The sequence below is a fragment of the Lactuca virosa genome, chromosome 6 (genome assembly GCF_052849685.1).
Source record: "Lactuca virosa cultivar CGN04683 chromosome 6, Lactuca_virosa_CGN04683_v6, whole genome shotgun sequence".
NCBI lineage: Eukaryota > Viridiplantae > Streptophyta > Magnoliopsida > Asterales > Asteraceae > Lactuca > Lactuca virosa.
Genome location: NC_136431.1, coordinates 31,334,749 through 31,347,155, shown reverse-complemented (window position 1 = coordinate 31,347,155; position 12,407 = coordinate 31,334,749). Strand labels below are relative to the sequence as shown.

Sequence of the window (12,407 nt, the reverse complement as noted above, 5' to 3'; positions counted from 1 at the left end):
TGATGGAATAGAATTCAGATCTACAACTTCTCCTTGTTCCAAGCTTTTTGAACTTCAAGCTCTTCTCACCAAGATCCACCTTCCAAGCTTAAAACACACAAATATGGAGAGTAAACACGATTTAGGGTTGCTGACCTCAAGGGGGGATGTAAGGGAGGCTAAGGGAGGCTAATGGCCCTTTAAATAGGGTGTAAAACCCTGGAAATTAGGGTTTCATCCTTCAGCTCCAACTCGTCGAGTTGTATCCTCCAACTCATCGAGTTGGTCACTTAAGATACGCGACCAAATTTGTTCCTACTCGACGAGTCAGGGCTTCCAACTCGTCGAGTAGACCTTTCAAAATGAATATAAAGCTAAAAAGTTTATACCTGAGAGTCGGGGTGTTACATTACTCCTTTGCTAATCGGAGCTAAAAATCCCGAAATGAAAAATACCAAAATAGGAATAAGACTTGATATGATTAGAAATGCCCAAAAAATATCATATTGCCGCTCCGCGAGCAAGGAGCGAATGACAAAGATATATAATAAAATCATGGCTTGGGAAGTTTACTACTGGAAATTGGGAAGGGCTATAAGTAGGCCGTTTGCTATTGCTATAAGGGCTGCTCGCCTTTATACGGCTTGGCTTCGCTATCGCTTCTATGTAGTGTAGTGGTCGACCTAAAAAGTCGTAAAACCGATTGTATGGGAAATACTTCAGGAAATTCTGGATGACCATCCTGTATTGCTGAATAGAGCGCCTACTCTGCATAGATTAGGCATACAGGCATTTTTGCAGAGTGGAACCGTGCAGTACCAGACACGAAAAACGTAGTCACGGACTGTGCTATAATGCACCCCAAAAAGGGAAGAGCTCCTTCTCAATCCCATTCGTACCATGTCTACTTCTTTACTATGGATCATGTCTTCGGAGGCTAATGTCGGGTACTCCAGCTTGGTAGTTTCCACCGCCTGTCCAGAGTTGAGCCCTGGGATTTGACGGCGGACTTAAAAAGCCACCTACAGACGCTTTACGCCCAATCATTCCGGATAACGCTTGCATCCTCTGTATTACCGCGGCTGCTGGCACAGAGTTAGCCGATGCTTATTCCCCAGATACCGTCATTGCTTCTTCTCCGGGAAAAGAAGTTCATGCCCACGCTGTTGGTACTGTAGGTGGCATCAAAAGATACAATATCTCCAAATTCTTTGTAGTTTCTTCTTGATGCCTCATCAGCCCAAAAGAGACCAGTAACATGACCTTTATCAATCTTGCAATCAAAAAAGAAGTTTGGAACATACTTTAATCTATCTTCCATTCTTTCAATAAGTATTTGTGCATCACGTTTACCAACTGAAACATTTAAATCCCTTTTAAAGTTCTTGAAATCAGTTATAGTACCACCACTAACATTATAACCACCCTTAATTTAACTTAACAATGTATAAGCTCTAGTGGCACCAATATTATAAGCTCCAAGTTTGTGAATGAACGATTGTTCAACAATATCAAGCTTCCGATTAACACGTAACAAATGATGATTTTCTTTTGAAACCAATACATGGTTTTGTTTTTCCATAAACTTATATACCCAAAATTGCAGTGAACCAAAAGCCATACGCTTGAAAGTTATAAGAGTTGGACATCCCATCTTCTTTGATGATGTTTTCCTTTTACGTTTTGGCTGCTTTTCATTGTTAGAATCATGATTAACACATTCAGAAAAACCTGATCTGCTACATATCACATATCTAAGTGAAATTTCTCCTTTAAAACGCTTTATTGTTGACAGACTAGCATCAAATCCAGCTTCTTTAGCATACTGCAAGTAAAATTCAACACCATCCTTCAAAGAATTATAAACATCTTTCTCTTTTGGCTTCATCTCATGTGGAACCTCAGGAATAAACATTTCATCATCATCATCAGAAGAATCACTTTCATTCCTGAACTGTTCTGATTCACAACTTGATGCATTACTTTTGCCTATATTAAATTAATAAAATTATTAAAAATAATCACATGGTGAACCTTAACGGAATAGATGAATAATAAAACGAAGTATTGATACAGTTCACACATAATTTTCTAAACATAAAACAAGCTTAACAAAGGAAACTCCATAATATTAAACATAGAATAAAATAAATAAATAAAAAACACTTACTATATTCAACATGATGATCAGAAAAGATGATATTAACATCTAAAGGAGAAGCTTCCATAGGTAAGGATGAATTATCACCTACAATTTGAAAAACATAACATTTAAACATCAGTGTTATGCAAAAACAACAATATAAATCGATTATTTTGACTTAACAAAAACTTGATGATGTCAATGTCGATTTCAATGCAGAATCCGTAAAAGTTAATTGCAAATCCATACCACCTGAAATCAATGAACGCATTAAGAAAACAAACAACAATGCATGTTGATTTCAATATCGAATCAATAAAAGATGAATCAGAATCCACAAAACTTGAAATCAATCACGATTTTAAACTTCGGTAAAAAAAACACTTTTCTAGATCGAATAAGATAAACAACAAGCATAATCGAAGATTATTAATATCGATTTCAATGACGAATCAATGAAAGATGATTTCGAATTCATAAAACTTAAAGTCGATCAATACTTCAATCAAAACAAAAAAACTTTGTTAAATTGATTGAATATAGGTTAAAGACATAAAACAGTACCTTATGCAAAATCGATTACTACGATTTCAATGAAAAAACTTCTACTATTACGATTTCAATGAAAAACTTCTACAATGAAAATCTTCTTATCGTCGATAAAGATAATATAAGAAGGAAAAGATATATGATTTACATAATTAGAGATAACGATCGTCAGTTAGATTACTATGCAATACCAAAATACCCTTGGGTGACTAATTAATAGAATTGGACATGATTAAATGAAGATAAAGGGTTAAAAAAGGTTCCTTGGTTCCATGGCTTAAAATGGTTATTTGTTGAACTTTTGCCTCTCTCTCTCTCTCTCTCTCTCTCTCTCTATATATATATATATATATATATATATATATATATATATATATATATATATATATATATATATATATATATATATATATATAGAGAGAGAGAGAGAGAGAGAGAGAGAGAGAGAGAGAGAGGCAAAAGTTCAACAAATAACCATTTTAAGCCATGGAACCAAGGAACCTTTTTTAACCCTTTATCTTCATTTAATCATGTCCAATTCTATTATATATATTATAAAACCTTCTCATTAGTTACTCAATTTTAAACCCAAATAATATTTTAATACAAAAATATAAATACAAATATAAACCGGTTTACGCTGAACCGGTCCACAGTGAGCCGAACCAGTTTGAGAACCGAATCACCGGTTTACACCCGTTCGTGATTTTAGTCATTGAAACTGGTTTATATCGTGTGAACCGGTTTGGAACCGGTATAGAACCGATCAAACCGGTTTGAGGCCGAACCAATTTTTGCTTGGCTAGGTAGTGAACCGAACCGGTTTAAAGAACCGGTTCGGTTTGAAAAATGAACCGGTTTGTGCACCACTATGTATTTGTAGTAATGCAATTGAATGGACGAAGGAGTAGGCATGCACAAACCGGTTTTTTTTTAACCGGACCGGTTCAAAAAACCGGTTCGGTTCTGATCAACGAAGTCAAAAATCGGTTCACCCCTAAATCGGTTCGGTTTCAAACCGGTTCATCACCAAAATAATTCGAACATATACAAACCGGTTCGGTTCAGTACAAACCGGTTCACCTCAAATCGGTTCACCATAAACCGGTTCCTAAACCGGTTCAAAACCGGTTCGTTGAACCATTTCAAAAAAAATCGGACGGAATTGCTTCTTTTTTACAATGTTTGCTTTGTTTCTTAGGATATCATGGCTAATATATGCATCGTTAGTTTGTAAGAACGGTTCAAGACCGGTTCATAACCGGTTCAAGACCGGTTCTCTAGACCGGTTCAAAATCAGTTCAAAACCGGTTTTCTAGACCGGTTCAGCATAAACCGGTTCGAATGGCTAGAAGTCCTAATCACTACAAACCGGCGGTTCGGTTCGACATCGGATCGGTTCAACAGTGGACCGGTTCAAGGGTGAACCGGTTTTCGGTTCGGCCACCGGTTCGGATCGTAAACCGGTTTTTTTGTGCAAGCCTACGAAGGAGTAATAAATAGGAATACGAATTATAGTGAAGCCCATGAATTATAGGTCGAGTGTTGGAGCCCAATATGTAGAACATAATGGTCTATCTAAGTAGTCCATTTATTAAAGATGTAATAAAGTTGTATCTTTATTTAGAAAATCCAGTTGAAAATAAAAGAAGTTAGATTGAATCAATCGGACACGAAGAAAAGTCTTATTTTGAAAAGCACTTAATACTCAGGGCGATTAATTTATTTATATTGTATGTTTCATAAAACAATAACTTTTTTTTTGTATAATTACTGAAAAAATGAAAAATGAAAAAAATAAAAGAAAAAAGACGTCAGGGAAATTAAAGTGGTGTGATTGAAATAAAAAATTAATATGAAGAGTGTGACCTATACCCAAAGACTAATAAGCTATAAAAAAAATCTCTACTCTAAATGCTAACATAGAGTATGAATTATTTACAATGTTATTCATATTTTATGAAAATACTGCTCATAAAATAATTTTGCAGAATTAAGTAAAATTTCAAAATCTATTTTATGAACGGAATATTTATTTTATAATTTCGAAAAGTTGGCCCCCCTATGCTATCCTTCTATTTTAGTCCTTTTAATGGTTTAACTTAACCCAGGTTAAAAGCTATAACAATCATTTAGTTTTAAGACTCCTCGTAAACTTCAGTAGTAGCATGTTTCTCAACTGATGTGCTTAATTTTAAACTGAATGGGAAGACTCATTCTAAATAAATGTAAAAGTTACTTTAAAGTTGTTTAGAGGAAATTCGTCATTTTCTTCTAGGTAAACTTCCAACCGCAATTAACTGTTTAACACATTATATAGCAATACTTTGAGAATATTGTCGTAATAGATTTATTGGCCGAAAAACTCTTATTATACATCTTATATCCAAATGACATTACTTATAGCATTTAATCACAAACCAAACTGTTAAACTTTATTTAACATAGGGTATCCCGTGCCCTTCATTCTTCTAAGAGATTCGAGAGCAGATTGAGCAGTGCAATAAGCAATAGCCTGGACTGTGACCATTGGATTCACACCCAATGCTGTTGGGAAAACGCTCGTGTCGGCAACATATAACCCTTCCACCTCCCATGTCTCTCCCATCGGATTCACAGCAGACCCTTTTGCTTCAACACCCATTCGACAACTCCCCATTTGATGTGCCGAACATAGAGGTGTTGATAGATCACTCAACACCCTTGAGCTTTCCTCTCTCACAAACCTTTCAAACTCATGATAACTCACATTCTTGACATGTATTGTTCTCCCTTTGTTGTGTAGGGTTCCTATCTCTTCTGCTCCAGCAGCTGCAAGTATCCTTAGTGATTTCTCTAGTCCTCTCTTTAGGTTCTCTTCATCTGTTATGTCCATCTGGTAAGTAATCGAAGTCTTCGGTCCTATTTCTCCAGAACCCTTGTCTCTTGCCAGTGCAAATATATGGGCTGTTCTTGAGAACTTAGATATCCGTGTCTTGAAGTCTGAACCTGAAACCCAAGGCATTAGTGCCGAGAACATACCAGGATGCAGTGATGGTGTTTGTATGATAGCACCGTATCCTGACCCCTTGAAGTCTGCAACCACGGTGGACATGACACTCATTATTCCTCCTTCGTAGCTCTTTTTTTGGACTTCCGGCCACCTCTCTGAAGGGAAGTGGCCCCATGCCATTGCCACGGGATGAATATGCAGGTTCTTGCCTATGTTGGGATTCTTTAACCCGCTTCTCTTAAGAAGTTGTGGGGTACACATAGCCCCACATGCGACAATGGTTACTTTTGACTCGGCAAAACAAACTTCTCTAGATCCGTCTTGGTTTAGGAACTCGAAGATGACCCCTTTGGCTGTGCTCCTATCCCTTCCTTTCTTTTGATCATGCACAACTTTCAGGGCCTCACATCCTGGTAGAATTGCACCATTACCGGATTCCACTAAGTCCACGAGCCATGTCTCGGAGGTACCCTTCTTTCTTCCATCTTTGCAGCCAAAGCAGCACCACCCACAGTAGTGATCTGGTGGTGAGTTTCTAGGGATATTATTGATTGGATAACCTAATTCCTCGCATCCTTTCCTTAAAACCATGTTATTGAATCCTTCGTCTTCCACTTTATACTGGACACCCATCCTCTCGCACACAACACTCATGGCTTCTTCATATAGTCTACTTTGAAACAGCTCCAGCTCATAACATTCCGACCATTCTTTCAGTACATGTTGTGGGGTTTTGATCGATGCCGACCAGTTAATCGATGAGCCTCCACCTACTGTGGAGCCGGCAAGTATCACAGCTTCCATGTTGCTTGTAGCTAACAATCCTTTTCCAAGGTACATCTCTTCCATGGATGGACCTTCAAGAAGAGAAAGATTACTTCTTGCATTATAGTTCCCCTTTTCCAATACAAGAACTTTGTAGCCGGCTTTAGCCAAAATGCCGGCAACCACACCACCGCCGGAGCCTGAGCCAACTACTACTGCATCACATTTGATGATCATTGATGGAAGTTTGGGATTCTTGTAGAATCTGGCTGGGTGACGGGGAACTGAAATGCCTAGTCTCGATCTCTGCAGGGCTTCTGCCACGACTCGTCTGGGTTTATTCAGGTAGATAACGCCTTTGTAAAGCGGGCCAAAAATGTTTTCTGTGTTGAGATTATGATGGATGGGTTGAATCAAATCAGGATCAGGTCCGCAATAATTCATGGCTTTCCAAGAGGGGTTTTCATTCTTTTCATTTACCTGCAAATAGTATACAAAATTCAAAGATAGTGTTAAAGACTTAAAAATAGATCAGAATTTTTTTTTGGCGTTTAAAGAGATTTTTTTTTTTTTTTTTTTTTTTTTTGGCTTTTGGCTTTTCATTCTTTTTATTTATCTCTTCACTTCTAATAAAAAAATAGTTTTAATAATCTTTTGTCATGTGTCATTCAAATATATCTCCTTGTTAATATTAAACCACATGTCGAAGAGATATATTAGACAACAGTTCAAAATTCAATTTAATTTTTCTAATTATATGTTAAATTTGAAATTATAATAACTTTAAAATTTTGATATATCTTTTAGTTAATAATTTCTAATTATATGTTAAATTTAAACGGAGACAGCGAGCAATGGAGAGTGCACGTGCAGTCCGTCGGAGAGAGCGAACGGAGGCAGCGACCGGCAGAGAGTAGAGAGAGTGCACGTGCAGTCCGTCGGCGACTTTATTTTTCCGGTGAGTTTCAAGACGCGTTTTTCTAGAAGGGGAATAAATTTTTGGGGTTTACTATTAAACTCAAAGCCTAGAGGCAAAAAACTTGTACATTTGATCGATTTTTGTTTTCTTTTGTTTTTTATAGAGTTCAACAAGTTTACAGTTTTTGTTTTACATAGAATCCTAGTGAAATAAAGTTAGTTTTGATTATTTCACAGATTTTCGGAGTTTGATAATTTCACATATTTTCAGATTTTTTTGTTATTTGATATCTAAAGACTATTTTTGTGATTGACAATGAAATTCATCTCACTTTGTTATTTGTTATCTAGTTTCTTAGTTAATGAATAAATTGCATAAAGAAACTATATCAGATATATACACAATCAGCTTAAAAGCTCCCGCTGAAGCAATTGTAGCAGCTCCGGCCCCTATTAGTTTTGCACCTTCTAACATATATAGTTGAGAATTCTCCTCACGTTTTTTCTTTTTCATTCACGATTTGATGTTCCTTTCTATGCAAGGAGAGGAACAGCAAACACATTTGGAGGCAAAATTCATTCCAAACCTGGGAAAAGTGCTATCAACAGCAATGACATTCTTAATTAGTCTTAGTTTCCACAAAAAAACACCTATAGTAAAGGTGCACAGGGTCTTACCGTCTAGCCGTTGGTACTCCGCATCTTCACGGAGAATTCAATTTCACCGGGTCCATGTCGGAGACAGCGGGGCAGTCGTTACACCATTCGTGCGGGGAGTCGGCGTGGCGTAAAGTGCAGATTGGGGGGGGGGGGGGGGAAAGGCCGGTTCGAATTTGTTCTTTCTTTTTTTATTTTTTTTCTTTGAAAGGCAAAGCCTTAAATTAATAGGATCTAAAATGAAAGTAACTGGAGGGGGATTTAAGCCAAACCTCCAAGCTCGAAGACAAAGAGAAGCGGGCTTTTTTTCGCCGGAAGAGGGGCCTGTTGATACTGCGCAAAGATTTTGATCCCCCGTTTAGTGAGTCGTGAAAGCACCTACCTTATGTGAGGGCTAATTTGTCCTTTTAGTAATTATATTTATATCTTAACTAATATACATACAGGTAATTAGGAATCTCAAAACCAGAGCCCCACGAGGCTCCGGCAATATATATATATATATATATATATATATATATATATATATATATATATATATATATATATATATATATATATATATATATATATATAACATGTGTGATTATTTTATTTGCTTCTTATCCCAGTATGAGACACTATATATCTTTGTGATCTTTAATATGACTTGTGTGTCTAAAAGTATTTAAGTGATATAATTTTAGTAATTCTTTATAACAGATAATTTAGGATACAAAATTTGTTATAATTCATAAGTTTTTAAATATTTTATTATACTAAACAAAAAGTAAATTTAATTATAAACAGTTGATAATTATAATTAAATATAACTTTGGGTCCCTGATGGCTCGTACAAGTAGCAACCGATCTCTGACGGATGCATGGAAAAATATGCCTTGTTTAGTAATTAACGATTAAACCAGTAACATAAATATGTGCGTTTTTAATCCATGTTTGGTGATAAAAAGGACCTTAGACCCTATATATTAGGTAAGTTCTTTTTACAACGACGGTTAGGTTGATATGTCAAACACCATAAGTTTAATTATATACCGTATTAGAAAGTGAGATATAAGTATTTTCTATTTCGTAACTAAAAAGGTTAGTTATATAATTAATGCATGTTGATACATTTTATATTCAAAATTTTGTTAAAATATTTGAAAAGTCTAAAAATACGGCACATTTTGTTGTTTGACATGCTAAGTTATCATATCTCATCATATGTAAATCTGAGATTAATTTGAAGAAAAGGGACTTGCCTGAGTGAAGAAAGCCAATGGAACGACGAATTTGAGGGCACGGAAAAACATTCTCAGGAGAAAAAAGTAGCTGAGAGACCATGAATACAATATTTTTTCTCTTTTCTTGGTTGAAAGCCTAGAGAATTTTTGTATGTAAGGAAAGTTATTTGACAAACTTTCCCTTCCGCAAAGAATCAACGTTCCGATTGCTGTTGATAAGAACCATAAGGTCAACCGAATCAAGATTTGCTTCGGGTGCTCTGTCTTCAATAGCATCATCATCGCAACCTACGATTGCCATAAAACAACATTAGCAAATTTTACTAAACTAATTGAATTATTGTAATTCATAAAGAGATTAGGAGTTCACTTGATTTGGAGTTCCAGTCATGGAAGCTGAAGTCTGGTAAAGTTTGACAAGTGAACCATCAACATGATCTTTAGAAACTTTAATTGATGGTAATAATGTGTCACATAAGGCAACCAAAGACTCCATTTGTCGAGAAGAGAGTGGACATGCATAGTTATAACTATGTTCGTTACATCTCTTCTCGTTTTTGAAAGGAGATCCCGACATACTAGTCCTCAATATATTCTTTCTTTTCCAAATCACCAGCTTTTCCCCAACACTTCTCATCGACACCCCCTATTCTGTTGCAACGTGTAAAGTTGGCGTTGTAAGTAAAATTTCCTGAAGCTTGCTGTATATTAAATTACACACTCACCGACTCAAAAAGGCTGACATAAATAAAATAGACGAGGATGTAGAAAGAGAGATTTGAAGGAAGTGGGATTTCTAGCTAGGAAGTTGAAAGAAGAGGTATTTAATATGAAAGGTAGAAGGGTAAGAGAGTCATGGCCTCATGGGTCGACCGATGGATAAGGGAGAGGGGCACCACTTTTCCACAAGGCTCAAGTCCGGTCGTCTTTGATTGGAATACGTTGCAAGCCCCTTTCAAGCTTCTTGTAAATCCTCTGCAATATCAAAGCTAAATTTGAAAGTCCAGTTGCAACTCCATATAGACAAAAATGGCCCACATAATATCACCAGTATCTATTAATAAGGTTTATTTATTTATTAAAATGGCCCACATAATATCACCAGTATCTATTAATAAGGTTTATTTATTTATTTAAGTATGTTAAAAAAAACTATTTATTTATAATTGTTTTTTTTAAGATCATTATTATTATCTTTTCAACCCTCATTTTAGAACCGACCGAATACCAAAAAAAAAAATAAGTATATAAATTCATCATTTTTTAAACCTTTTTTCATATTGATATTTTAAAAAAAAATCTATAACATGCGCATCAAATACATATTATTTGGAAAAAAAAAATTTAGAGCTTATTTCTATCGAAAAAAATATTTAAAAATATGTAAATTCATCACTTTTTAACCTCTAACCATACTCATATTAGATTTTTTAATGCATATAACGTAAAATGTGCACCATATACACATAAGTAGAAAAACGTTTGTTTTGTTTTTTTTTCAAAAAATCATCTTCTATAACAGTGTCCTATCATATTAATATGTTTTTCATCTGTAAATTAATGTGCATATATGTAGATGTGTATATGTACATATAGTGCACATTTAACGTAATATTCAAAAGAGCTAATAAATGATGAATTTGTATAATTTTAGTTATTTTTTGGATATAAGATAAACTTTAAAACAAATGTTGAAAAATCATGCACAATTGAGTTTGTGTATATATGCACATTTGTTTTAACTTTTTTTTGATATTTTTTATAATGTCTTAATTGTCTAATATGTTAATATATAAAGTGATTCGTTGAATTTATTTTTCGAAAAAATGAGTGTTTTCCATTTTTTTAAATATGCATATGATGCGCATTTTTTGTAGATTTTTTTTTTCCGAATATCAATATGGAAAAAGCTTCAAAAATGTTGAATTTACATATTTTTAGATATTTTTTTCTATAGAAAATAAACGATAAAATGAGGGTTGAAAAAGTGATCATATTGATCTTCACAAAGTTAGTGATCCCTACTTAAACTTAACTCTATCTCTCTCTCTCTCTCTCTCTCTCTATATATATATATATATATATATATATATATATATATATATATATATATATAATGGAATAATGAATATAACCTACAAAGTATAAAAGTTTAGGTACTCAAACCTAATATACTACGTCGTTTATGTATCATATATGCATTATAGACGTCCAAAGTTCTTAAAATTTAACTTCTATTTTCATTTACTTCCAAGATTTTCAGAAATTTCACCATTATCTTGTTACATAATTTTTATTCACAACAATAATATTATATATATATATATATATATATATATATATATATATATATATATATATATATATATATACACACACACACACATACATACATATAGTCTTGTAGGTGTTCGGTGAAAAGATGTGATGTAAGATGAATATAATAGTGAAATGTCGAAAATCAAGTTAGAAGTTGAAATTTAAAAACTTTGGACGATTACAATACATATAAGACACAAAACGACGTAGTACAGTGGATTTGTGTACCTAAGCTTATACACCGAATACGGTATATTCACTTTTCATATATATATATATATATATATATATATATATATATATATATATATATATATATATATATATATTATATTTATATTTATATTTATATTTATATTTATATCAGGTAAAAATGATATTTTTGGTAGGTAGGTAACAAATTTTAATCTGGATATTTTTTTTTTGCGAAACTTATAAATGAAACATTAGATTAATCAAAAATAACATCATTTACAAAAAATCCCGAAAAAAACGACTCAATAGTTCATTGTTACGACGCTTTTTTTGTTATTCATTAATTTTGTCCATAAACTAAATTTTTTGTTAATTTACTAAAAAATGAGTAATGAAAGTGTTTCTTCAGCATTATTTCCTACTAAATCATGTTAATTTTGAATCATTTAATGACTCATTTTGTCGGTTCGCCAAAAAAATATGCACATAAAAAACTTATTACCTTCTATAAGAAATTCCTTTTTTATTTGATATGGATTCTCTCTCTCTCTCTCTCTCTCTCTCTCTCTCTCTCTCTCTCTCTCTCTCTCTCTCTCTCTCTCTCTCTCTCTCTCTCGTGCAAGAATGGATATGGGCCACAATTATTCATTACTGCGAAAACTAT

General features: G+C 34.0%; 1 protein-coding gene across 2 annotated transcripts; it reads right to left on the bottom strand.

Annotated features, from left to right (window-relative positions):
• Nucleotides 1-4,983: 4,983 nt before the first annotated feature.
• Nucleotides 4,984-10,221, bottom strand: LOC145120929 (Long-chain fatty alcohol dehydrogenase family protein). 2 transcript variants are annotated; one of them, XM_079056719.1, is made up of 4 exons: nucleotides 9,955-10,221; nucleotides 9,600-9,880; nucleotides 9,248-9,517; nucleotides 4,984-6,908 (listed from the first exon to the last, which is right to left on the bottom strand). In XM_079056719.1, exons 2-4 carry the CDS (start codon nucleotides 9,864-9,866, stop codon nucleotides 5,100-5,102), a joined length of 2,346 nt encoding a protein of 781 aa, XP_078912845.1. In that variant the 5' UTR covers nucleotides 9,867-9,880; nucleotides 9,955-10,221; the 3' UTR covers nucleotides 4,984-5,099. The 2 variants fall into 2 exon arrangements, with proteins under 2 accessions (XP_078912845.1, XP_078912844.1); XM_079056718.1 differs by having other exon boundaries at nucleotides 9,600-10,221.
• Between the last annotated feature and the right edge of the window lie 2,186 nt (nucleotides 10,222-12,407).